This window comes from Danio rerio, chromosome 4 (genome assembly GCF_049306965.1).
Source record: "Danio rerio strain Tuebingen ecotype United States chromosome 4, GRCz12tu, whole genome shotgun sequence".
Taxonomy (NCBI): Eukaryota; Metazoa; Chordata; class Actinopteri; order Cypriniformes; family Danionidae; genus Danio; species Danio rerio.
In genome coordinates this window covers 71,072,000-71,099,340 of record NC_133179.1, presented here as the reverse complement: position 1 = coordinate 71,099,340, position 27,341 = coordinate 71,072,000, and the positions used below count along the sequence as shown (strand labels likewise).

Here is a 27,341-nt window from a genome sequence, read left to right as displayed (position 1 = left end):
CAGGCATATCAGTATGTGGTTGGAGACCCATATAACTGAAATATGACCCTTTTCAATGTATAATATGGGCTCTTTAATGACGATGTTATAAAATTCATGACATATTTATAGTGGCATCATGTTTATGACAGATTTATGACAACTTCTGTTGTCTTGGTCATGTCACGTTGTCAAGACAAAGTCAAAATCAGGTTGTGATGTATTTGTTTATGCCAAGTTGTCATAACAACAATGTCATCTTTGCATTTAAAATGTCATAACTGAGCAAATGACACTTAATAATAGTTGTTATAAGCATGCATAAAATCTCATTCACCATTATGACGTCAGGTCATGACCATCTTATGAACACCCGTTCAAGTGTTACCACTGCGACAAAGCAATTCTGAAAGTTTTTGACATTTTTTAGTCCCTCCATTTGCTATGTTTGAAAATAATGAAGATTTTGTGATGATTTTTTTTTCACCAAAAAAGCATGTGTGTCAGTCTGAGGAGGAGGAGGAAGGGAAGTTGAAAAAAATATTTAGAATTTGGACTGCAATACTTAGTTCAGCCACTAGTTGTCAGTCTTACACACTAGACCAGGGGTGCTAAATCCTGTTCCTGGAGATCTACCTTCCTGTACAGTTTAGCTCCTACCCTGATCAAACCCACCTGAACCAATTAATTAGGACCTGAAATCCACTTGATAATTACAGACAGGTGTGTTTGATAAGGGTTGCAACTGAAATCTGAGGGAAGGTAGATCTCCAGGAACAGGATTGGCCACCCCTGCACTAGACCTTTAACTTAAAATGCACTCCCTGCTGAAAAATCCAGCTTAAACCAGCCTAGGCTGGTGGGCTGGTTTTAGCTGGTTGACCAGCCTGGTTTTAGAGGGGTTTTGGCCCTTTCCAGACTGGTTTCCAGCCATTTCCAGCCTGGTCTTAGCTGGTCAATGAAAATGACCAGCCAAATCCAGCTAAAACCAGCTTGACCAGCCTAGATAAGCTGGGTATAGCTGGTTTTGGCTGGACTCCCAGCTTGGCTAGGCTGGTCAAGCTGATTTTAGCTGGTCATCTCCCAGCCTGACCAGCTAAAACCAGGCTGAAAATGGCTGGAAACCAGCCTGTAAATAGCCAAAACCAGGCTGGTCGACCAGCTAAAACCAGTCAACTAGCCTAGGCTGGTTTAAGCTGGATTTTTCAGCAGGGCCATCAAACTCAAATGAAAATCTGAACTATAAATCCCAGATACGTCTCATACTTAGGACGACTAACATTATCAATTAAAATACAGTGAAGCTTTTAAACCGTGGAATATACTGAACGCTATTGAGCTTCAGCATTCACCTGTGTGAGCCCATACGGATGACTGATTGCTCAGCTTCCCACTCTTACTGGTGATCGTCATCTTATAGCGTGTTCCCGGCTGAAGGAGTGTAAAGGACCAGCCCAGAGCATCACTCCCCAGGGTCCTGTGATAGTGGAGGGTCTCGTCTTGATCGTACAGATATAATTCATACCCGTCCACCCAGCCCACCGCTGAAGCCCAGCAGAAGGAAAGGTCACTGCTCGTGTTCGAGCACACGTGAAGTGCCGACACTGCGGATGGACCTGGAGATGTGGAAACAAAACAAAACTGCCATCATTGTTTCTGGTAAAGACGTATTTGATTACTTTATACAGTTTGTTATAGTTGAAATGTATTAAAGAGAGCTCAAAGCACTCCCCTCTTGATGTTTTGGACAAAATGTCCGACAAAAATGTCAATATTTCTTGAAGAAATACAAGGATAAAGATATTTGAAATGGTATTAAATGTATTTAAAGTCAACATGAATTGTGATGCTGGACCACAAAACCAGTCTTAAGTTACACCTTTTGGCTAATCTTTTTATCTTGAAATCTGTTTTTAAAGGGGAGTATTTCGATTTTTTTGCACCCTAACGCCCCATTCACACGGGGCTTCAGCGTCAACGCTTGACTGAAGGCGTGTCTGAAGTGATCATCATAGAAGCGTCAGCCAATGAAATTCAGTCAGCAATAGGCCACTGTCTGAGCTGGTGTGTTCGCATATAGCGATCTGATTGGCTGACGCTTCCGTCGGCGTTGAGCTAGTCCCAACTTCTGCAGCGAGCAACGCTTCTGAAGCGGCGCCGACGGATCCACAATGCAGTTCGGCAACGCCTGACGTCACCCATTCAAAGTGAATGGGAAGCGTTGACCCTGACGCCCCGTGTGAATGGGGCGTAAGATTCCAGATTTTCAGCCAAATATGATCATATCCCCTGTTTATTCAGCTTTCATTTGATTTATTCAGCATTTAGCTTTTATAAGTGCAATACATTAACACGTCCCTGCTGAAAAATCCAGCTGAAACCAGCCTTGGCTGGTTGGCTGGTTTTAGCTGGTCGACCAGCCTGGTTTTAGAGGGGTTTTGGCTGGTTTCCAGCCATTTCCAGCCTGGTCTTAGCTGGTCAGGCTGGAAAAGGGACCAGCTAAAACAGCCTGATCTCACGAGAAAGTATTTTACGTTTTGCCAGTTTAGTGGCTAATTCGTACGAATTCGTACGAGTTCAGTCGTACAAAATGGCACGATTTTAAAAAGGAGGCGTGGCACCTGACCCCACCCCTAACCCCAACCATCATTGGGGGATAAGCAAATCGTACTAAATTGTACGAATTAGATCGTACGAATTCATGCGAATTAGCCACTAAATGAAAAAGTTACGAATTGCCGTGAGATTGTGTTGGCTAAAACCATCTAAAAACAATCTTGACCATCCTGGTTTAAGCTGGAGATAGCTGGTTTTGGCTGGGCTCCCAGCCTGGCTAGGCTGGTCAAGCTGGTTTTAGCTTAAACGAAAAATGGCTGGAAACCACCCTGGAACTGGCCAAAACATCTCTAAAACCAGCCTGGTAGACCAGCTAAAACCAGCCAACCAGCTAGGCTGGTTCAAGCTGGATTTTTCAGCAGAGGTTTGACTGGTTATTGTGGTTCAGCGTTTATTTCAGTACTTCAGAAAAAAAGATCACAAAGTACGTATAAACAACACACTTTTACAAACATTTCAGCTCTTTTCAATCATGTTAGTAAAAACGTGAATTAATTTGCATAGTTTTTTGTATTAATTGCAACTACTAGAAAGATAATAGATATTGCTACTCTTTTGCTGTTCATTCACTCATTTTCTTGTCGGCTTAGTCTCTTTATTGATCTGGGGTCGCCACAGCGGAATGAACCACCAACTTAGCAAGTTTTTACGCTGCGGAAGCCCTTCCAGCCGCAACCCATCTCTGGGAAACATCCACACACACACTACGGACAATTTAGCTTACCCAATTCACCTGTCTTTGGACTGTGGGGGAAACCGGAGGAAACTTACGCGAAGGCAGGGAGAACATGCAAACTCCACACAGAAACGCCAACTGGGTCGAGGCTCGAACCAGCAACCTTCTTTCTGTGAGGCGACAGCACTAGTTACTGCGCCACTGCCTCACCCACTTTTGTTGTATTTTATTACATATTTGATGATAATACTTACAAAAAATGCATAACTTCAGTGAAAGTATGTCTTTTGAAAAACGTTTAAAGGCATATTATGCAAAATGGTGGTTTAAACGCAGTTTTGTGGCAACCGTGTGTATATATAGGCAGTCTATATTAAATGAATTCGCTTTATTTTTCATAATCACGCTTGATAAAAGCAGTCTGCAGAAGCACTGATTGACGTTCAGAGGGGGAAAGCCCCGCCCGTTAGTGATGATCTCTCCCTCATTAGCATAAACAGCCCTGAGTGAGAAGCAGCCGTCAGCCGTTAGAGCTTTCGCCTGCTGAAGATAACGTACAATCGACTCGGAGGATTGTAAATGTAACTTCTTTTCTCATTTTCACAAGTGCTTGTAGCTCCGCCCTCTTTTAAAAAGAGCATCTCATTTAAATTTAAAGTGACAGTCGCCAAAATGGCACAATTTGTATCAAAGCCTGAAAAGGTCAGTTTCATGAGTTATAAAACATTATTTGCTCGGTATTTTGAGCTGAAACTTCACACACATGCTCTACACACTCACGCATACACATTTTCATCTTGTGAAAAGGGGCATAATAGGCCCCCTTTAAAAGTTGAAATGTTAAATTGTTCAAAAATGACAACTACTACTAATAAAAATGTGTCTTACGTGTTTGTCCCTCTGCAACGACGTCCTTGCTTTCCGCCGTCCCACTGAGAGTCCGAACGTGCGCTTTATACCTCCTTCCAGGAGTTAAATTTTCAAACAGGTGGTGTCTGCTAGCGGCGGGAACAGAGGCATTGTGGATGTTTGTGTCACCGTCATCCAGCAACCAGAGACGATATCCGTCATGAACTCCCACAGCTGAGTTCCAGCTCACCAGAAGACTGTGTGTGCTAAGCTCATTATCCGCCCGCAGGCCAGTGACTGTGGAGGGCTCTGAAACACGCACGAACACACATTAGACAGCAGTTTCCATTTACATGACAATCTTGTGTTCAAATTTTATCAGGAACAAAGTTTTGCCATTTCCACTGGAAGAACAAACAATAGATTGAATAACGGTGTTGCCTTGCCCTGCTGAAAAAAAACAGCTAAAACCAGCCTAAGTTGGTCAAGCTGGTTTTAGCTGGTCTCCCATCCTGGTCAAGCTGGTCTCTCAATCTGACTAGGCTGGTTAAAGCTGGTCTCTCAGCCTGGCCAAGCTGGTTTTAGCTGGTCTCTCAGCCTGGCCAGCTAAAACCAGTTAAGACCAGCCAGCTAAGACCAGCCTGACATGCTAAAACCAGCCTGATCAACTAAGACCGGCTAAAAAGTGACCAAAACCCCTCTAAAACCAGCCTGACCCACTAAAACCAGCTAAGACCAACCTGACCAACTAAAAAGTGTCCAAAACCCCTCTAAAACCAGCCTGACCCACTAAAACCAGCTAAGACCAACCTGACCAACTCAAAAGTTTCCAAAACCCCTCTAAAACCAGCTAAAACCAGCTAAGACCAACCTGATCAACTAAGACCAGCTAAAAAGTGGCTAAACCCCTCTAAAACCAGCCTGACCAGCTAAAACTAGCTACAACCAGCTAAGACCAACCTGATCAACTAAGACCAGCTAAAAAGTGGCCAAAACCCCTTTAAAACCAGCCTGACCAGCTAAAACCAGCTTGACCAACTAAAACCAGCTAAGACCAGCTTGACCAGTTCAAACCAGCTAAGACCAACCTGACCAATTAAGACCAGCTAAAAAGTGGCCAAAACCCCTCTAAAACCAGCCTGATAAACCAGCCAGGATTCACTCCATTTCATAAACTATACGACACTGCAAAATTTGCTGATTAAATTTAGGCAAACTTTACCATAAAACTACAATCACTTTATTAAGTACACCTTACTAGTACTGGGTTGGACCCTTTTTGGCTTCAGAACTGCCTTAATCTTTCATGGCGTTGATTCAACAAGGACTATTCCTCAGAGGTTTTGCTCCATGTTGACATGTTAGCATCGCGCAGTTGCTGCAGATTTGTCGACTGCACGTCCATGATGCCAATCTACGGTTCCACCACATCCCAAAAGTGCAATATTGGATTGAGATCTGCTGACTGTGGAGGCCATTTGAGTACAGTGAACTCATTGTCATGTTTAAGAAACCAGCCTGAGATCACGCTCTATGACATGGGGTGTTATTCTGCTGGAAGTACCCATTAGAAGATGGGCACACTGTGGTCATAAAGAGATAGACAGGGTCAGCAACAATACTCAGGTAGGCTGTGGTGTTGACACGATGCTCAATTGGTATTAATGGGCCCAAAATGTGCCAAGAAAATTACCGCCACACCATTACACCCCCACCACCACCAGCCTGAACTGTCGACACAAGGCAGGATGGGTCCATGCTTTCATGTGGTTGACATCAAATTCTGACCCGACCATCCGAATGTCGCAGCAGAAATCGAGACTCAAACCAAGCAGACCAGACCAGGCTCACTGGATATTTTCTCTTTTTCAGGCCATTCTCTGTAAACCCTAGAGATGGTTGTGCGTGAAAATCCCAATAGATCAGCAGTTTCTGAAATACTCAGACCAGCCCGTCTGACACCAGCAACCATGCCACGTTCAAAGTCCCTTAAATCAGCTTTTGTCCTTATTCTGATGCTCGGTTTGAACTGCAGCAGATCGTCTAGACCAGGGGTGTCCAAACTCGGTCCTGGAGGGCCGGTGTCCTGCAGATTTTAGCTCCAACTTGCCTCAACACACCTGCAAGGATGTTTCTTAGCCTGGTAAGAGCTTGATTAGCTTGCCCAGGTGTTTCTAATTGGGGTTGGAACTAAACTTTGCAGGACACCGGCCCTCCAGGACTGAGTTTGGACATGCCTGGTCTAGACCATACATGCCTTAATGCATTTAGTTGCTGTCATGTGATTGGCTGATTAGAAACTAGCGTTAAGGAGCAGTTGGACAGGTGTACCTAATAAAGTGCGTATATATTGTATAATCAAAAATGACACCAAATGTGTTTTAACTTCCTTACATTACTCTAAATTGACTGATCAATTTTTGATTCTTTGGAGCCTGTTGTTGTTTATGTATATGTCTCACCAGTTCTGCCAGTAGTTGTGCTGTTGTTTGTCTGCGATCCACTGACCGACTGAACGGTCACCGAATACAGCTGGCCAGGTATGAGGTGGTAGAATTCTGTCTGTGTGATGTGCTTCGGGACACGTCTACTATCTTGAAGATGTGTCTCCTGAAACAGAGACACTGAGTAGAAGTCAAGGTCTCCATCAGCAGAGGACCACGAAGCTCTGAGACTGCCGTCTGCGGTGCCAGCGCTCAAATGCACACTCTGGACCTGACTGGGCACTGAAAAGAAAAAAAAACACTCAGAGGTTACACTGAAGAAGAAAAACTACCGTGTATTTCATTCATTCACTTTCTTTTCGGCTTAGTCCCTTTATTAATCCGGGGTCACCACAGCGGAATGAACCGCCAACTTATCCAGCATGTTTTACACAACGGATGCCCTTCCAGCCGCAACCCATCTCTTAGAAACACATACACTACGGACAATTTAGCCTACCCAATTCACCTGTACCGCAGGTATTCGGACTGTGGGGGAAACCAGAGCACCCAGAGGAAATCCACGCGAACTCGGGGAGAACATACAAACTCAACACAGAATTGCCAACTGACCCTGCTGAGGCTTAAACCAAAGACCTTCTTGCTGTGAGTGGACAGCACTGCCTACTGCGCCACTGCGTCACCTCAGTATTTCATTCAAAGTACATTTTATATTGGGTTCAGTGAGGTGAACTGAAACCAGTGTGTGACTGCAGGGCATGATGGGGTTTGTAGTTTGGGTAAATGATAGGGAATGTTCTCCAGCGATCCGCAAGGGCAACATTGCTGGCAATCCTAGTGATGTTTGTAAACAAATTTCGGGAGGAGCACGCGCAGAAGTTTCAGTATCGAACACGTCATCGACAATCAACCTATTACCAAATCAGTGCTTGAACAAACCCCTATATATACCAAAGCTGTCTTACCTGCAGCATCTCACGACTTTAGCGTCACTCCACCACCCCGTCACCTCACCTCTTGCATCGAATTCCCGGGGGGAGCGTTCTGGGGCCGGGCTAGACACTTCGCTCGAATACTGATTCCTCTTTGTTCCTGATAAGGGGAGTAGCTCGAGTTGGGGTGTCTCCTCGAGCTCAGAGCCCTCCCCCCGGACAGCACGCCAAATACGCTTTATACTTAAACTAATGCAAGTGTGAACTCGTGAAATGGCTATATTTTGTATCCAAAAAAGCGCAGCTAGTTTACACTTCTGTGATGTGTTTATATTGCAGTAGTGTCTGAGGCACAGTGTTGTTTTCTTTTTAATCTCACAAAGTTTTCCCCGTTTTTTAAGTCGTGTCAGTTTCGTGGAGATTTTCTCTTTTTTTTTTTTTGGAGAAAAGTTTATTTCTTGTACTCTTCCATTAAATCATTATTAACACATACACTGTTAAATAATGCAGGGTTCCACCCGGGGCTTAATTTGTGCCGGAACAAGCCCCTCTGAAATCTGATCCGGCACCTGATTTTACCGATCCCCCTTCTCAACCACCCTCCTGCCCGGTCTGCTGTTCACTTTCACTTTCTTCCGCGACTCCCCAACCCTCTTCACTTTCGTTCGTGACAAACCCCCACTCTTCACTTTCATCCTTCATCTGCGACAGCCTCTCCGCCATCCAACGCAGGCCCTCCCCTCTACACTATCGTGTGTGACACTGCCCCATCCTCGGGTAACTAACACGCCCAATTCGTTACCCTGATCTGTTCTGGCACATCACAATTCACAAATACACCAATCAACTAAGTTAACATAGCAAATTTAAGAAGGTTAATGTTAGGTTGCCCCCCAAAAAACTCAAGAAATGTGTTTTTTCAGCTCATTTTAAATACGTAGTTTGAACAAGCAGCAAAATATAGCGGTAACATTTTACAAAAACAGGTCATGAATAATGATGTGTTGATATGTAAACTAAACATTACTTCATTATGATCTGACGATGAGTTGATGCATGCGCTAATCATGAAGTAATTTTAAGTACAACATGAGTCACATGAGTAACGGCTACCTTAATTACTTGATTACTTTTTAGTCGCTCGGCAGAACTACAGTTCGAACCGCTGTGGTTTAAAGACCGTTCTTACACTTGTTTGTTAATTAATGTATTAATTACCCCAGTTTATGCTTAATTTAACCTTGATGAACTCATGAGCTGTGAATATATAATTATGTCATGACTTTACTTGGAGGGGTACATCATCATTAACCCATTCTTAACTACTCGTTTACTCCTTATGCGCATCCGTCTAGTGCATTTACAATGCATAACAGTAGAAAAGCGTTCCGTCAACAGCAACATGAACAGTTTAAACTGTTGGAGAAAAGGAATTTATTTTTATTGATTTTGTGTCTTTATTTTTTATTAGGAAAAGGTTTAGACTAACAACAGATTAATCAATCTTTCTTATTGTATCATAACCCATCTTGACCAGACACACTTCCTTTTTTTTTACTGTGCTGCATACTATTTTAGGGAACATGCTGACAAGTGGAAAAATCAGAATAAGAATAAGTGTGGGAGCCTTTGTTTAATACAAAGTCTAGACATGTCACAAGTTGTCATGATGCTTGTAGAAGTTGTGAAATACATTAAAGATGCACATAATTGTTCAGTTCTGGTATGCAGAGAAGGGTTGCAGAAAGAGGAAGTATGTCTAGGGGTTACAAAGAGCCAAAGAACTGCAGAATGACTGATAAGTGACGTTAAACCAAACTCCACCTTTTAAGATCAGTTGTGTATTTATGCTGGAGTCACGAAATGTATGTGAGTTGCGAGCCTCTTGAATGTAATTCTTGTATTGCATTGGGGTAACGTAACCCTCTGTCATTGAATTATTCATTTTTATCAATTCAATCTAATAAATTACTAATATTTTTGGCATTGAAGAAAACCCTCTCCAGACCTTTTCTTATTGAACACGCGTGGAATTGGTGTGATATTCCAACACAACACAGGAGTTCATGAGTAGTTAAGGAGGAGTTCATGACGATGGGCCCCTCCAAGTAAAGTCATGATATAATTATACATTAACAGCTCATGAGTTCATGTTGGTTACATTTAACTTAAATGTTAATTAATAAGGGGCGAAGCAGTGGCGCAGTAGGTAGTGCTGTCGCCTCACGATAGAAGGTTGCTGGGTCGCTGGTTCGAGCCTCGGCTCAGTTGGTGTTTCTGTGTGGAGTTTGCATGTTCTCACTGCGTTCGCGTGGGTTTCCTGCGGGTGCTCCGGTTTCCCCCACAGTCCAAAGACATGCGGTACAGGTGAATTGGGTAGGCTAAATTGTCCGTAGTGTATGTGAGTGTGTGTGAATGTTTCCCAGAGATGGGTTGTGGCTGGAAGGGCATCTGCTGCGTAAAAACTTGCTGGATAAGTTGGCGGTTCATTCTGCTGTGGCAACCCTGGATTAATAAAGGGACTAATCTGACAAGAAAATGAATGAATGTTAATTAATACGTTAATTAGGTCAAAGCAAAAACGAAACTATCTGAACACACAGCAATCTATATTTTTTGAGTGTATACTATATTTCCTCACAGTAGCTTCAAACGGTACCTGTGCGTCCCTCAAGGATCTCCGCGCGCTGATATGACCCGCTGTGAGTCGACAGCACAATCTTGTAGAGCCTCCCTGGTGTGAGCGCAGAGAACAGGTGTTCCCCAATGGCGCTGCTTAGATTTACAGCTGCGGACACCTGCGTGTCATTAAAGAGGATCTGAAGCTCATAGTGGTCAACATCTCCTGGAGCGGACGTCCAGCTGACCCTCAGAAAAGTGCCTCCGCGCTCAGTCAGGGACAAATTACCCACAGCACCCGGGACTGAAAACACAAGAGCGAAGGAAGAGGAGTTAATCGCCACCAGAATATTATCAAGTGGCCATGATTATTTGAATTAATCGAGAGTTGACCGTACATCACATACAACTCCTTTCTTGAGCGTTGATCAGCAACTTTAGCATCCACTCATTATCGGAGTACACTCAGATTGTACACTCTGTTGTTTTGACCCAACATTGCTTTAAATATTAACCATCACAACATTATTTTTTTAACCCATTGGTTGGGTTTGTCCATGTTTGACCCAATGGGAGTTTGGTTAAAACAACCCAGCATTATCTCTAATAATAATATCTCGTTCTCGTTTATTAAGATCTTACCACCCTACTGAAAAAAACAGCTTAAACCAGCCTAGGCTGGTTGGCTGATTTTAGCTGGTCGACCAGGCTGGTTTTAGAGGGGTTTTGGCCACTTCCAGGCTGGTTTTCAGCCATTTCCAGCCTGGTATTAGCTGGTCAAGCTGGGAGATGACCAGCTAAAACCAGCTTGACCAACTTAGCCAGTCTGGGAGCCCAGCCAAAACCAGCTATGTCCAGCTTAAACCAGGCTGGTCAAGCTGGTTTTAGCTGGATTTAGCAGGTCAGTTTCCAGCCTGACCAGCTAAAACCAGCCAACCAGCCTAGGCTGGTTTAAGCTGGATTTTTTTGCAGGGGAGTAGATGTCGGTTACAGACCTGTGCGCTGAATCAAATAGCCTAGAATCCCCAAGAGGCGACACTCTAGTACGATTTGGAAAACAGCCACTAGAAGGCACGGCGGCCATTTTGGAATGAAAATTCCAATAGAACAACAGCATAGTATAAGTCTGTAAAATAAACTATTAAAAGTGCTGATGATTGTGTTAGTAAGTGTTGTGTTGTCGTCTTTCAGGTTCTATCTCAGCTTCAATGCGCATTTTAAATAAATAAATAAAAAACAAAGCATCACGACAGCAATAAGATCCAATGGACAGCGGATCTCTTTCACTCCAAAATGGCGGAATCCGGGGCTGTTTCTGGGCGCTGCTGTTGCAATGGAACGTTCTATTAAGTGTCGCCTCTTGTCCATTCTAAGCTCTTTGGCTGTATTCTGCGGTGTCACGTGGTTGTGTTTTGCTTCGCGTGTCGCCTATCAGCTATTTAGGCTGTACCTTGTTCGGTTGTGTCTATATCTGAGTGACAGTGTTTTACTTGGTTGTCAGTACGTTATTGTTTGTTTATGTTTATGGTCTTCCAGGGCTCCCGTTGGACGCTTCTCTGGCGTATATCTGGTGCATCACCTGAAACTACGGATACTGGAAGCCTGTGCTGGCATTTCTCCTGCGGTGTTGCTATCAGTTAGTGAAGAGAGGAAGAAGAGGGTTGCATTGACAATCCAACACAGTGGGCAGCACATTGAACACATTTTATAAGTGGTCAGAAACTTGTAAATAACTCATGACAGAATAAAGTTACGTAAAAACCCAGCACACCATAGTTTTTCTTGTCAAATTCCCAATAAGTTTGATGTGTCACATGACCCTCTTCCTATTGAAAAAACAAAAGTTGGATCCAAGATGGCCGACTTCAAAATGGCCACCATGGTCACCACCCATCTCGAAAAGAGTACCCCCTCACATATACTAATGCGCCACAAACAGGACGTTAATATCACCAACCATTCCCATTTTATTAAGGTGTATCCATATAAATGGCCCAACCCTATATGTACATACGATTAATCTATTTGCCAAATGAAATATTTCAATTTGATAATGATTGAAAACGTGACCTCACTCACATGTGCGGCCGTATATAGAGACTGCAGAGTAGTGCTGGCCACTCCAGGTGCTGACGGTCAAGTTGTAGAGACGTCCTGGAACCAGATCACTGAACGCACAATCGCTCTGAGTCCTGTTGAGCTTCTGACTCTGAAGACGTGTGCCGTTATGCTCAATCGTCACTACATAATAGTCATAATCCCCAGACGCGTGATTCCAGTAAAGCTTCAGAAAGTCATCCCTGGCGGAGTGAATGGCGGTAGGGTTCTGGACTGTGGATGGTTCTGAAAGAGGGAACAAGGCATTTGATTTGTTTTCATTTATTCACCACAATCAATAGCTTTTTCAGTCGTAATGTGCATTTTTTTTATGTAGGCTACATTTTTGGGAACCGTAAAATACGTGGCCCGGGCTACATCTGCCACCGTATTCATTTTTTGCACACTCAAATACGTTACAACACCACGTTTTCTTATACATGCCATTTCTCGTAAATCCACCAGAGGGCGCTGTGTATATTTGTGCCAACTTCAACATCACGTGTCCATGAGACAAGCCAGTCGGCTTTGTTTTTCCTGGTTTCTGGAAGCGTCCTTCATCTGACTGGAAACACAGTCTGCTCTGCTCAACATCCCGAGATTGATGCCATACAAGGTGGGTCACGGTTGTAGGTTTGTGCACACTCCCGAGTGTCAGTTTGGTCACATGGTTTTGTTTTGGTGTTGCACCTGTATCTGTTGCGTCAGTGTTATGTCACGTGCTGTCCAGATTAGTCATATAGCTTGTTGTCTCGGCTAAATCTGGACAGCGCGTCTCATTTCTCTAGTCAGTTCCTTGTTGGTCGTTTATGCATTTTCTGTCTGTTGTCAGGACACGGATATTACTTCGAAACCCCGATCCGCTACTCCCGTTCCTGTCTGCATGCGACCACTTTTGTTTATTTCTGTTTAGACTTTTTCCTGGATATATTGACTCTGTCAGTAAGGTTTTTTTCTTGCAGTTGTATCCTATTCTAGTGCTCATTCTGACCTGTTACAAGGTGAGCTTCCAAGCAAACTGGTCACACTGGACAAGTCGTCCATATGGAGGTATGCAAAGAAGTTGTCGGCAGCATCAAACCTTGCTGTAGCATTCATTTTACACACAAAATGCAGGCACATGTTTCATGATTTCCAAAAATGTAGCCCTGGGCACATATTTCTAGTGAGCCTGTTTTATCAGAAATGTCAGTTTTTAGAAATTTAGACTTGAATTTAGCTGAATACACATGTTTGTAAGAATGAAATCTGAGGGTTAAAAAAACGAAACGCTCAGAAAAGTTCAAATGAAGTTCTTTGCAATGCATATTACTAATCCAAAATGTAGTTTATTTATAACTATGGAAGGAGATTTACTAAATGTTTTTATGGAAGATGATCTTCACTTAATATTTGAAGAACTTTCGGCATAAAATAAGACTGAACAGTTTTGATGAATATCCTACAATGTATTTTTGACTACTCCAAAAATATAACCATGTAGCATACGACTGGTATTGTGGTCCATTGTAATATTTGGTAGCATGAGTAATTAAAATGTATTAAAATTAATTTCATAATTTTCCAAAACAGAGTTTAAACAGTTTAAAATAGTATTGTCTGTGATAGATGTCATGGTGTATATGTTGTTAGCTTGTTGTTTTTTTTTTAGATTTGGACCTTAGATTTAGATTTGGGCTGCGTCCGAAACCGCATACTTCCATACTATATAGTACGCTAAAATCAGTATGCGAGTCGAGTAGTATGTCCGAATTCATAGAATTCGAAAATCAGTATGCGAGAAGTACCCGGATGACTTACTATTTCCGGCGAGATTCTGAAGTGCGCATCCCATGCACATTGCGCTATCCCATGATGCCCCGCGAGAGAATTAATGAATGGGAGTAAAGCGACGCAACTGTCGCAGGTAGGTCACGTGATGATGACAAAATGGCGGATGTAGTACGTCCGAATTCCATTCATACTTTTCACATTCATACTGTATAGAGCGAACTTTTCTAACGGCCGAGTAGTACGTTCAAATTCAAACGGAGTAGTAGGCAGTTTCGAACGCAGCCCTGGTCTGTAGTAAATTTTGATTGATCGATTGATTAAAAGTATCTAAATTTTAAGGATCAAGGTAGAACAAAATTTAATTTGGCTAAAAGACAAAATGGTTGATGTTCTCATCACTGTAATAAAGATTTGAATTATTATTTTTCAAAAATCATTGTGTTATATTTTGAGGCCTGAATTTGGTGTCAGGTTCTGCTAATTTAACAGAAAGTCATAAAAAAAAAGCTACGCCACATAGAAATCTTATATAGTGCAATTTAGTATAGTGCTATAGTGCTTATATAGTGCTAACCGACAGTGAGCCGACAGCTAGCTCTCTGCAACTTTCACATGGTTGCCCACTGTAGCTAAGCAGGGTTGGATGGGAGACCACATGGGAAAGCTAGTTTGCTGCCAGAAGTAGTCTTTGTGGGTCCTAACGCCCCTGTATATTGATTGGGACTGCTCAGTCAGCACCGTTAAACCTTGGTCGTTAAAAATCCTAGGATGTCCTTCAGAAAAGACTAGGGGTTTAACCCTAGCATCCTGGCCAAATTTGCCCACCGGCCTCCTAACCCTCCCCATATCATAATTGACTTCATCACTACAATCAGCTGGTGTGTGGTGAGCAGTCTGGCACAATATCAACCCAAGTTCATTCTGAAAACGTAGTCCCGCGGATGTTTCTGGAGTCAGCGGAATACGTCCCAGGGTGTACATACGGTGTGTTTATTTTTTTCAAGCGAACACTGCGGGGTGGTGTGACGCCGTTCCCTTTCGCGCTTGCCTTACCTCCTTGTGGAGGGCTTCCACGCTGCAGCCCGTTTGTCCACTCAGCTCAGCGTGTACGTCGGCAGGCTCGAGATGCGGAGAGGGGTCGACCACGGCGACCGGTTACGAGTCCGGGGAAGAGCAGCTCCAGCAATCAGGTAAGACAGAAACAGAATCCCAAAAATTAAGTGAACGAGTTTCGTGACAGGGCGAGAACGTGGCGAAATCCGAAAACGCGGTAGAATAAAAAAAAAAATCAGGGCTTTTGTTTTTTTGGACGGCTTTTGTGAACTGTTGCTCGGGTTTAGGGAAGCGAGCGGGCGGGCGGGTCGATCGGTAAAATTGGTTGGGTTCGGGGAAGGAGGAGGGCGAGTCGGCCGATTGGCCGGTCGCGCAGTCTATCATCTGGTCACTTGGACGGCGGCCTCCAGCAGGTTCACGCGTGTACGCGCCCGCGAGAGGCGTCTGAGGTGCGAAAAAGAGCACAACAGCGGCCTCTTGCATTCGCGAAAAAAAAAACTGCAGCCGTACGTACCCCCCGGGACGTATTTCGCGGTCTCCAGAAACGTCCGCAGGACTATGTTTCCACAATGAGCCCGAGTTGCGCAATATGGCTGCCGTCACGTCATCCAGGTGGATGCTGCTCACTGGTGGTGTATGAGGAGATTCCCCCCACAAATGTGAAAAGAGCTTTGAGTGTTCAGAAAAGTGCTATATAAATGTAAGGCATTATTATTATTACGTATATGACTTACAAGGTCATATTTGGATTTCATATCCAGTAGGTACGGAAAGCATTCAGACCCCCTTAGACTTTTATTTTTATTTCAACTATCTGCTAAGATCATTTAAGTTCCTTTGTTGTCCTCATTAACGTACACACAGCAACCCATATTGACAGAAAAACACAGAATTGCTGACATTTAGATTTATTAAACAAGAAAAACTGAAATATCACATGGTCCTAAAGCCTGGTTTATACTTCGCTTGCTAACTTGAGTGCCTGCGGCGAATGTGACGTCAACGTGGAAATTGCGGATGTTCGCTTTTGGTGCGCGCGACATGATTTTGGCTAGCGGTGCGTATGGTTTTTTTGAGACTCGAGCGAACAGTGCGCGCGGCACCACAGCTGATTTGAGTTGAATATGAAACACTAAATACAAAATATATTTGTATGGCCTGTTCACATATGTATTTTTGCATATATTTCCAGAAGTTCCTACTTGTTCTCTCCTGAAGCAGCGTTTGGTTCCTGTAGCTGCCGCTGTGTGTGGCGATGGAGATGCTGTAGAGCCGTCCTGAGACCAGGCTCCTGAACACGCACTCTGTGGTTGCTTTGGATGTGGCAAGAGTGTGCACGATCTTCTCTTGGTCTTTCAGCATCACGACGTAATTGTCCACGTCTCCTTCTGCCGCCTTCCATGAAACGTTCAGAAAGTCTGGGCCACTGTTAGTGACTGTAATGTCCGAAACAGCAGCAGGCACTGAAAAAGTGAGAAAGATGTGAGAGAAAACATATAAAAGAAAGATACACTCTTAAAGGAGGCCTGTTATGCCCATTTTAACGAGATTTAAAATAGATCTCCGATGTCTCTACAATGTGTAGGTGAAGTTTCAGCTCAAAATACCCAACATATATATTATAACCCTGCTAAAAAATCCAGCTTAAACCAACCTAGGCTGCTTGGCTGGTTTTAGCTGGTCAACCAGGCTGGTTTTAGAGGGGTTTTGGCCACTTCCAGGCTGGTTTCCAGCCATTTCCAGCCTGGTCTTAGCTGGTCAAGCTGGGAGATGACCAGCTAAAACCAGCTTGACCAGCCTAGCCAAGCTGGAAGTCCAGCCAAAACCAGCTATATCCAGCTTAAGTCAGGCTGGTTTTAGCTGGATTTGGCTGGTCATTTTCCAGCCTGACTAGCTAAGACCAGGCTGGAAACCAGTCTGGAAATGACCAAAACCCCTCTAAAACCAGGCTGGCCAACCAGTTAAAACCAGCCTAGGCTGGTTTAAGCTGGATTTTTCAGCAGAAAACTCTCTCAATCTGATCCAAACTGTGGCGTTTTGGTGACTGTCGCTTTAAATTCAAATGAGATTGTGCTCTTTGAAAAGAGGGCGGAGCTACAAATGCCTATGAGTCAGCATAGTGGCAGACTCAAAACTCTAATGGCGGACGGCTGCTTCTCACTCAGAGCTGCTGTTTATGCTAATGAGGGAGAGATTGTCACTAGTGGGCGGGGCTTTCCCACTCTGATGACACGTACAAACTGAGAAAGTCAAAGTGTTTCTGCAGACAGTTTAATTATAAAAAAATTTAATTAATCCCTACTGAAAAAAACAGCTTAAACCAGCCTAGGCTGGTTGGCTGGTTTTAGCTGGTCGACCAGGCTGGTTTAAGAGGGGTTTTGGCCATTTCCAGGCTGATTTCCAGCCTGGTCTTAGCTGGTCAGGCTGGGAGATGACCAGCTAAAACCAGCTTGAACAGCCTAGCCAGGCTGGGAGCCCAGCCAATACCAGCAATGTCCAGCCTAAACCAGGCCGGCTGGTCAAGCTAGTTTTAGCAGGATTTAGCTGGTCAGTTTCCAGCCTGACCAGCTAAGACCAGCCTGGAAATGGCCAAAACCCCTCTAAAACCAGCCTGGGCGACCAGCTAAAACCAGCCAACCAGCCTAGGCTGGTTTAAGCTGTATTTTTCAGCAGGGATACATTTTCACCATTAGAGGCTGGCTATATTCACACACAGCTGCCACACAACTGTGCTTAAACTCCTTATAAAAGGGATTGTTGCATAATAGGTCCCCTTTAAAAAAAAAAAAAAGCTGGGTTGTTGTAAATCAACATTGGGTCAAATATGGATAAGCTCAAATTCAAATGAGTTGGTTTTGTCCATATTTGACCTACCTGTAATATTGCGCTACAACAACCCAACATTAGTAGTGTAAGAAAGGTGTAACTCTTGTGCTGGAACTTCAGCTCTATTCATAGCTGATAGTGGATTCATTTGGGAAATGGTCCGTTTAGTGAGTTTGAATGTTTTTATGAAGTATATACGGTGTCGATCTGCTTTAGAGTGTGTAACTGCCCTCCATTGTTTGAGCCGTTTCACAGGAGATCATCAAACACTTGCTGAAAATAGAAAGAGCATTTGAGAGCAGCAGGAAGTGTTTAAAATGACCCGGTCCTTTCATGCAGGGCTTCCTGAAATTCCATAAATCCCCTTTGTGCTCAACTGCGAATTTTCTTTTCTTTTTTCTTTTGGCTGTTGTGATTTGAATTGAGAGTTACGCAAAACATTACAACATGTATTAAAATCTAGGGTCACACTTTATTTTGATGGTCCGTTTGTTGAATTGAAATCACACTGCATCTGCAACTACTGCAATTCTCATTAGGTTATAAGTAGACTGTTAGGTTGGGGTTGGGGTTAGTGTAAGTTGGCATGCATTTGCAAAGTTTCTTGAAGTCAGTAAATGTCTGTTGAAGGAGCAGTATCAGCAGATATTGAGCATCAAAATAAAGTGGTACCAAATCTAGGTGTCATGTCTATGTTAATGTTAAATTGACTCAAAGAATGTGTAATAAGAGGGACCAGAAAATTTATTTGCAGTTTTTTTTTTTATAAAAATTCTGCTGTTTTATGTGGAACGATTTTAAGAGTACAGGAACATGAAATACCAATGATAATAATGTATTAACTTTTATTTAAATTTAGGGTTTACAATTCAAGTCCGATTAGAACCACTTATTTAGTAAATAAAGCCACACTAAGGGCTGTATTTAACGATCTAGGCGCAAAGTCTAAAGTGTCTAAAGCATTAAGGGCATTTCCGAATCCACTTTTGCTATTTTAAGGATGTAAAAATACAGTTCGCACCCTGGCGCATGGTCTCCTAATGAGTTATAGGTGTGTTTTGAGCATAACTTGCATTAAACCAATCAGAGTCTCATCTCACATTCCCTTTAAGAGTCAGTTGTGTCATGGCGCATTTGCTATTTACATGGTGGACATTGTAAGTGGAAAAACTGAACGCTTCACTGGCGAGAAAACAGTTAAACAGAGCATCTGCAGCGCGAGGATAAAGAACGAGCCTCCTCCATTCAGCCTCTTTACTTTCGCTTTACTTCAGTTTTACTCTTTACTCCTTTACTTTTGTGGATACGGAAACGGTGTTGTACTCACTCCACTGAAGACATCCATTAGCCTACATGTTTAATTATGTTTGCTAAACACAAAGATTCACAATTCTAAACTCAGTTCTAATCTCCAGCAAACGAATAAATGAACAATAATAACGAAGTTTGGTTATATCCAAACACCCGTACTGTTCTTATGCCCAATATGGTGATGCGGACATCTCCAAAACCTGACAGGTGGACAAATCTAAACTTGTTTTTATTAAAACTAATGTAAATCTGCATATAATAAATTGATTTGTATTTTAACAACGAACTGCAAAACGTACTGATGTATTGGTCTAAAAATAGCAACCAACCGCTACATAGACGTCTTGCACCTTATTACGCCGGGTGTCATTTAATACATCTAACCAAAAAAAAAAAAAACTATTACATTACAAGCTTTTTTGTACATAAATCATCTAAATATTTGCAAGGGAATAAACATATATGAATCAAGAGTGTAACGATACACGTATTCGTATTGAACCGTTCAGTACGAGACTTTCGGTTCGGTACGCATTACAAACCGAACGATTCAGACTAATATCTTAAAAGTAAAAAAAGAGAATGAGTGTACAAAATATAATGTTTTCAGTGCAACAACGCTCAACAAGGCATCCCAAATGATGTGACAGACAACATGCTGCCTTCCCCGCCCACCTCCAAACACTACTCCAGTCAGGCAAACACTGCACTAGCTCGCAAAATGGCTATAACGTTAATGTAATCCTCCTATAACCAACAGCGGGTCTATCATTTGGGAACACTTTGGTTTCGGTACATTTGTAGCTGTGGATATGAGACAGGACTCGAAATTGCGACCGTTTTGGTCGCATATGCGGCCGAAATTTTATATATGCGACGTGAAAATATATTTGGGAGTGCATATAATTGATGTCGTGCGACCAGTTTTCACAGCAAAATGTTCACCACGTGCGCGGAATTAGAAGGCATTCACGCATTAAGCATCTTTGCACCTAAAAACGCCAAACACAGCGCTCGGGAATGGTTTAAAACAGTTGCAGTAAAACAAAGTCCGCAATGTTTGCCCCGCCTTCAAGCTCTTCTTATTGGCCCACTGCGCTAGAACAGAATGCGAATGGATTGGTTAATATCAGCTGTCAATCACTCAGTTCTGATGACAGGGAGCTACAGCCGTGAAAACGTAAAGGTCTGGATCCGAGAGAATGAAAACAACACTGGCAGATTTAGTTTTAGAAACCACCTAAAGTTACTAATAATGGCACATCTGATCAGTGCTCATGTAACGAATGTCAATCCAGCATTTACACTTTTCCAAGAGTGGATAAAAGACTGCCAGTGGTTATAGTCCGCAATGAAAATGACTAAAGCATTCACCGTAAGTTTTCAGGTAACAGTGTTTGCCACTGAATCTACACATTTTAAGCATGGGATGATCTAACGTTATTTAATCATTTAATTGTCACGATGCTTTCAGTCGTGCGACTGACACAGCGTTCACCATCGCTAAAGACCATGCATTCACTGATATAAAAAGACTGTTACTGCTATTAAGATGACGGATGCAACTAATAAGTTACATGTCAATATAATCTGTGCAAGATCAGCACCCGTGAGAACACAGCACAGTTGTTATTGTTAACTAATAATAGAGCCGGTAAATTAAAATCAGAGAAATCCTCTTTCTTTTTTTGTCTTATCGAAAACATGCCAAACCCTGACACCATGCCGTATCAAACCGAACGCAGATTTTTATGAACCGTTACACCCCTAATATGATTATAAACAGACTAAATGACAGGTTCAAGTTTTCTACGGGCACAGATTCTGTGCGGACCTATATATTTCGAATTGCATCCTTTTTGAACGATGGTTATTTAGCTGGATTCGACATTTACACAGAATGTTACCTGTCCGACATTCAGCCTCAGCTAGTTTGGATGTTTGTGATCCGCTGATTGTGGTCACCAGTATCTTGTGTAAAGCGCCGGGTCTCAGGAAGGGAATCAGTCTTGAGGTTGTGTTTGCAGAAGCTGTAATGTTGTGGACCGTCTGTTGGTCCCTCAACAGCAGCAAGTGATAGAAATCCAGATCCCCGAGCGGTTTCTCCCAGCTTGCATTCAGACTGTCTGTACTCCCCTTGTTGCTTAGTTTCAGGTGATTCACCTTCAGAGGCACTGAGAATAAAGCACAAGATTACAATCAGGTTCTTTATGCTTCTAAAGCTGCGGTCACACTGCACTTTTCTCCCCATAGACTTCCGTTCATACGCACGCGAATGCGTCAGACTGGCAACGCAAGCTCGTGCGACAGCTTTCGCACGTCACAGCACTGAAATCACATCACTTGACTGCGTGAGACCAATCGAGGATCAAAACAAGACTTCTCTGGACAGAAATTGAAAATATGGACCCGTCGGTTGCTAAATGTCTACCCTTCTGAAAAAACTAGCTTAAACCAGCCAAAGCTGGTGAAGCTGGTTTTAGCTAGTCACCAAAGCTGGTTTTAGCTGGTTTCACAGTTTGGTCATGGCTGATTTGTCTGGCTGGTTTTAGAGGGGTTTTGGCCACTTTTTAGCTGGTCTTAATTGGTCAGGTTGGTCTTAGCTGGTTTTAGCTGGTCTAAGCTGTTTTTATTTGGTCAAGCTGGATTTATCTGGTCAGGCTGGTTTTAGAGGCGTTTTGGCCACTTTTTAGCTGTATTTAGTTGGTCAGGTTGGTCTCAGCTAGTTTTAGCTGGTCAAATTAGTCTTAGCTGGTTTTAGCCGGTCAGGCTGGTTTTAGAGTCGTTTTGGTCACTTTTTGCTGGTCTTAGTTGGTCAGGTTGATCTTAGCTGGTTTTAGCTGGTCAAGCTGGTTTTAGCTGATCAAGCTAGTTTTAGCTGGTCAGGCTGGTTTTAGAGGAGTTTTGGCCACTTTTTAGCTGGTCTTAATTGGTCAGGTTGATCTTAGCTGGTTTTAGCTGGTCTAAGCTGTTTTTATTTGGTCAAGCTGGATTTATCTGGTCAGGCTGGTTTTAGAGGAGTTTTGGCCACTTTTTAGCTGGTCTTAATTGGTCAGGTTGGTCTCAGCTAGTTTTAGCTGGTCAAATTAGTCTTAGCTGGTTTTAGCCGGTTAGGCTGGTTTTAGAGTCGTTTTGGTCACTTTTTGCTGGTCTTAGTTGGTCAGGTTGGTCTTAGCTGGTTTTAGCTGGTCTAAGCTGTTTTTATTTGGTCAAGCTGGATTTATCTGGTCAGGCTGGTTTTAGAGGAGTTTTGGCCACTTTTTAGCTGTATTTAGTTGGTCAGGTTGGTCTCAGCTAGTTTTTGCTGGTCAAATTAGTCTTAGCTGGTTTTAGAGTCGTTTTGGTCACTTTTTGCTGGTCTTAGTTGGTCAGGTTGATCTTAGCTGGTTTTAGCTGGTTAAGCTGGTTTTAGCTGATCAAGCTAGTTTTAGCTGGTCAGGCTGGTTTTAGAGGAGTTTTGGCCACTTTTTAGCTGGTCTTAGTTGGTCAGGTTGGTCTTAGCTGGTTTTAGCTGGTCAAACTAGTCTTAGCTGGTTTTAGCTGGTCAGGCTGGTTTTAGAGTCGTCTTGGTCACTTTTTAGCTGGTCTTAGATGGTCAGTTTGGTCTTAGCTGGTTTAAGCTGGTCTTAGCTGGTCAGGCTGATTTTGGCCATTTTTTAGCTGGCCTTAGTTGGTCAGGTTGGTCTTAGCTGGCTTTAGCTGGTCAGGCTGGTTTTTAGAGGGGTTTTGGCCACTTTTTAGCGGGTCTTAGTTGGTCAGGCTGGTTTTAGCTTGTCAGGCTGATCTTAGTTGGTCAAGTTGGCTGTTCTTAACTGGTTTAAGCTGGTCAGGTTGGCTGGTCTTGACTGGTTTTAGCTGGACAATTTGGTCTTAGCTGGTCAGGCTGGCTGGTCTTAGCTGGTTTTAGCTGGTCAGGCTGGCTGGTCTTAGCTGGTTTTAGCTGGTCAGGCTGGGAGACCAGCTTAAACCAGCCTGGCAAGGATGGGAGACCAGCTAAAACCAGCTTGACCAGCCTGGCCAGGCTGGGAGACCAGCGAAAACCAGCTTGACCAGGATGAGAGACCAGCTAAAACCAGCCTGGTCAGATTGAGAGACCAGCTTGAACAGCCTGGCCAGGCTGGGAAACCAGCCAAAACCAGCCTGGCCAGGGTGGGAGACCAGCTAAAACCAGCTACTTCCAGCTGTTTTTTTCAGCAGGGTAATCACCTTATTTATTCCCGCCCCTTTTTGCAGCGCCATACAACAGAATTCTGCAAGCTCAAACTCAATTGCAGGGATCACCAAACTGCAGATTTTAGCTCCAACCCTTAATCAAACACACCCGAATAAGCTTATTAAGGTCTTACTAGGTATACCGGAAACACCCAGGCAGGTGAGTTGAAGCAAGTTGGAGCTAAAGCCTGCAGGGCACCGGACCTCCAGGAACGAGATTGGTGACCCCTGCACTAGTGTGACTGCGGCATTATGCAGGAGTGGGCAAACTCGGTCCTGGAGGGCCGTTGTCCATAGTTCAGCTTGAACTCTAATCAAAAAACACCTGAACATGCTAATCAGTGTCTTCAAGATCATAAGCAGGTGTGTTTGATTAGAGTTGGTGCTCAACTGTGGAGGACACCGGCTCTCCAGGACTGAGTTTGCCCACCGCTGTAATGTTTCATTATAATTATTCTATCTCTTACCACTGGCTAGTGCACTGAAATTTAATACTTAAATGAACTTCAATCAAGTTATTTTAATGATTATTTAATTCATTTAAATATATTATAGTTAATTGGTGTTACTAATAATAACATTAAATGCTATGTGCGAGTTGATTGTTTGCTCACTTTTAGCGTTGACAGCATTTTTTATTTCATTTAATGCCTTATTGTTACTGTAATCTGTTTTAAACACATTACCTCATATCTTTCTTTTTAATCACCACCACATTTTCAATCCTGCAATGATTATTTTGTGTACTGTAGGCCAAACATGTTTTGTTTTTTGTAATACTTTATAATTAGTAAAATAATACTTTACTTTATTAACAGGTTCCATTTTTCATGATTCATAGGCTTTTCCCACTTATGTACAATTATGAAATGTATTTTGGGGCATATGAAAATTCAGCTGTACAAGTTAACAAAGTAACTTTAATTTTGGTAGCTCGAAACAATTTAAAAATAACATTGTAAAAAAACTGTAATACGCCAGTACTGGCGGTTTATTACTGATTTTTGTACCACTATTGACAATACAATCCAGACAATATGACCTTTCAAACTATTAAAATATCAATAAAAGTTATTTTTTCTGACTTATCAACATCAAAGGTTGTTAAAGGAAAGATCAAATTCCCATAATGCAAATTATAAGCATAAATGAAAAATCCTGTGAATCACAAAACTGTAAACTGTTTACATATACACTAACTGGCCACTTTATTAGGTACACGTCCAACTGCACGTTGACCCAAATTTCTAATCAGCCAATCAAACGGCAGCAGCTCAATGCTTTAAGGCATGTAGACATGCTCAAGACGATCTGCTGCAGTTCAAATTGGGAAGAAAGGGGATTTAAGGGACTTTGAACGTGGCATGATTGTTGGTGCAAGAAGGGCTGGTCTGAGTATTTCAGAAACTGCTGACCTACTGGGAGTTTCAAGCACAACCATCTCTAGGGTTTACAGAGAATGGTCTGAAAAAGAGGAACTATCCGGTGAGCGGCAGTTCTCTGGGCGCAAATGCCTTGTTGATGCCAGAGGTCTGAGGAGAATGGCCAGACTGGTTCCAGCTGATAGAAAGGCAACAGTAACTCAAATAAGCACTCGTCACAAAGAGTAGAGTATCTCTGAACACACAACACGTCCAACCTTGAGGCGGATGGGCTACAGCAGCAGAAGACCACACCGGGTGCTACTCCTGTCAGCTAAGAACAGGAAACTGAGAATACAATTCACACAGGCTCACCAAAACTGGACGATAGATGATTGGAGAAATGTTGCCTGCTCTGATCTCGATTTCTGCTGCCACATTCAGAGGGTAGGGTCAAAGTTTGGCATCAACAACATTAAAGAATGGATCCATGGATCCATCCTGCCATGTCATAAAGTGTGAACCATCTCAGACTGGTTTCCTGAACATGACAATGAGTTCACTGTACTTGAATGGCCTCCACAGTCAGCAGATCTCAATCCAATAGAGCACCTTTGGGATGTGGCGGACGGGGAGATTCACATCATGGATGTGCAGCCGACATATCTGCAGCAACTGCGCGATGCTAACATGTCAATACAGACCCAAGGAATAGTTCCAGTACCTTGTTAAATCCATGCCACGAAGGATTAAGGCAGTTCTGAATGCAAAAGGGGGTCTAAGGCGGTACTAGTAAGGTAGTAAAGTGGCCGGTGAGTGTATATATTTCAACCCAAGCTCATTCTGAAAACGTAGTCCCGCGGACGTTTCTGGAGACAGCGGAATACGTCGCGGGGGGTACATACGGTCGCGTTTATTTTTTTCAAGCGAACGCTGCGGGGCGGTGTGACGCTGTTCCCTTTCACGCTTGCCTTACCTCCTTGTGGAGGGATTCCCCGCTGCAACTCGTTTGTCCACTCAGCTCACTGTGTACGTCGGTAGGCTCGAGATGCAGAGAGGAGTTGACCACGGCGATCGGTTTCAAATCCGAGGCAGAGCGGTTACAGCAATCAGGTAAGACAAAAACAGAATCCCCAAAATTAAGTGAACGAGTTTCGTTACAGGGTGAGAACGCGGCGAAATCCGAAAACGCGGTAGAAAAAATAATAAATCGGGGCTTTTATTTTTTTGGACGGCTTTTTGTAAACTGTTGCTCGGGTTTAGGGAAGCGAGCGGGCGGGTCGATCTGTAAAATTGGTTGGGTTTAGGGAAGGAGGGGGGGGGGTCGGCCGATTGGCCGGTCGCGCAGTCAATCATCCGGTCAGTCGGACAGCGGCCTCCGGTGGGTTCACGCGAGAACAGCGCGGCCGCGAACTGCACTCGCGAGAGGCGTCTGAGGTGCGAAAAAGCGCACAACAGCGGCCTCTCGCGGATTCGCAAAAACAAAAACTGCAGCCGTACGTACCCGCCGGGACGTATTCCGCGGTCTCCAGGAACGTCCGCGGGACTAAGTTTCCACAATGAGCCCGGGTTGATATATTTTCTAGTGTAGCGTAAGAAAAAAACAAATTTGCTACAGTCTTTTGATAAAGTTCATTGTTAAACAACTAGAAATTTTGCAAAAACTAAAAAAGAATCAGTTCAAGTTCTTATTTTTCAAGTGCCTTGCACTGATTATTTACCTTTATGAATTTCTCATCCAAAAATAAAGACATAAGCAGTCCTGCTGAGAAAACGAAACACAATCTTACGTGTTCTGCCTTGCAGTGTGGCAGAACTGCGGATGATCTTGGCGGTGGTGGTTACAGTGATGTCATACAGGCGACCCGGTGTGAGCACATTGAAGGTGCACTCTCTCATGTCCCGGCTCAAGTTTCGTGTCTGAATAACTGTAGACGTGTTGCTCTGGAAAAGCTGTATGATGTAGCCATCGCGGGACGATGAGCTAGCGGCATGAGCCCACAGCGCGCTCAGAGACGTCTCGTCTGAGTGGCGGACGTGCAGCTGAGACACTGGGGGAAGACCTGAAAAAGACCATACATAATCAGGTATCATAACATTGTGCAGACTTCGGTTTACCACAATACAGGTTGTAATAATTTAAATATTAAGTTTACACGAATTTAAAATGAACAACACATCTGTTAAGCATTACTTAGCCTTTGTTGATGTTAACTAAAAGTTGTGTTAATTATTACATTAGTAATAATTGTGTAATGTGTTAATTATTACATTAGTGGTCCCACTTTATATTAAGTGGCCTTAACTAATATGTACTTACTAAGGTATTAATAGTTTGTTACAATGTACTTATTGTGTAAATACATGTATTTATTGTGTACTTATGCTTGATTAAATACCAGTATGTAATTACATCTGTAATTAACTTCTGTAATTACATTTGTAAATACACTGCTAACCATTCCCTACACCTTAACCCACCTATAAACCTACCCACACCACCAAACCTGGCCCTAACCCAAACCCTTTCCCAACTCAAGAGCACCACAAGTGTTATCAAACACTTTATAAACACAGTAAGTACATTGTATTT

General features: G+C 43.1%; 2 protein-coding genes across 6 annotated transcripts in view; both read right to left on the bottom strand.

Moving 5' to 3' along the window:
• rab3ip (RAB3A interacting protein (rabin3)) overlaps positions 1 to 27,341 on the bottom strand; it is an 847,807-nt gene that overhangs the window by 609,613 nt on the left and 210,853 nt on the right. The gene's annotated exons all lie outside the window — the stretch shown is intronic.
• The window catches only part of ptprb (protein tyrosine phosphatase receptor type b), a 95,272-nt gene that overhangs the window by 41,826 nt on the left and 26,105 nt on the right, over positions 1 to 27,341 (bottom strand). For all 4 annotated transcript variants that reach the window (XM_009299538.4, XM_021474899.3, XM_021474898.3 and 1 more), the window contains 8 exon segments: positions 26,539 to 26,811; positions 21,083 to 21,349; positions 16,241 to 16,501; positions 12,195 to 12,458; positions 10,156 to 10,419; positions 6,583 to 6,846; positions 4,160 to 4,429; positions 1,332 to 1,595 (listed from right to left, as the gene is read on the bottom strand). In XM_009299538.4, the coding sequence (XP_009297813.2) occupies positions 1,332 to 1,595; positions 4,160 to 4,429; positions 6,583 to 6,846; positions 10,156 to 10,419; positions 12,195 to 12,458; positions 16,241 to 16,501; positions 21,083 to 21,349; positions 26,539 to 26,811 (2,127 nt within the window).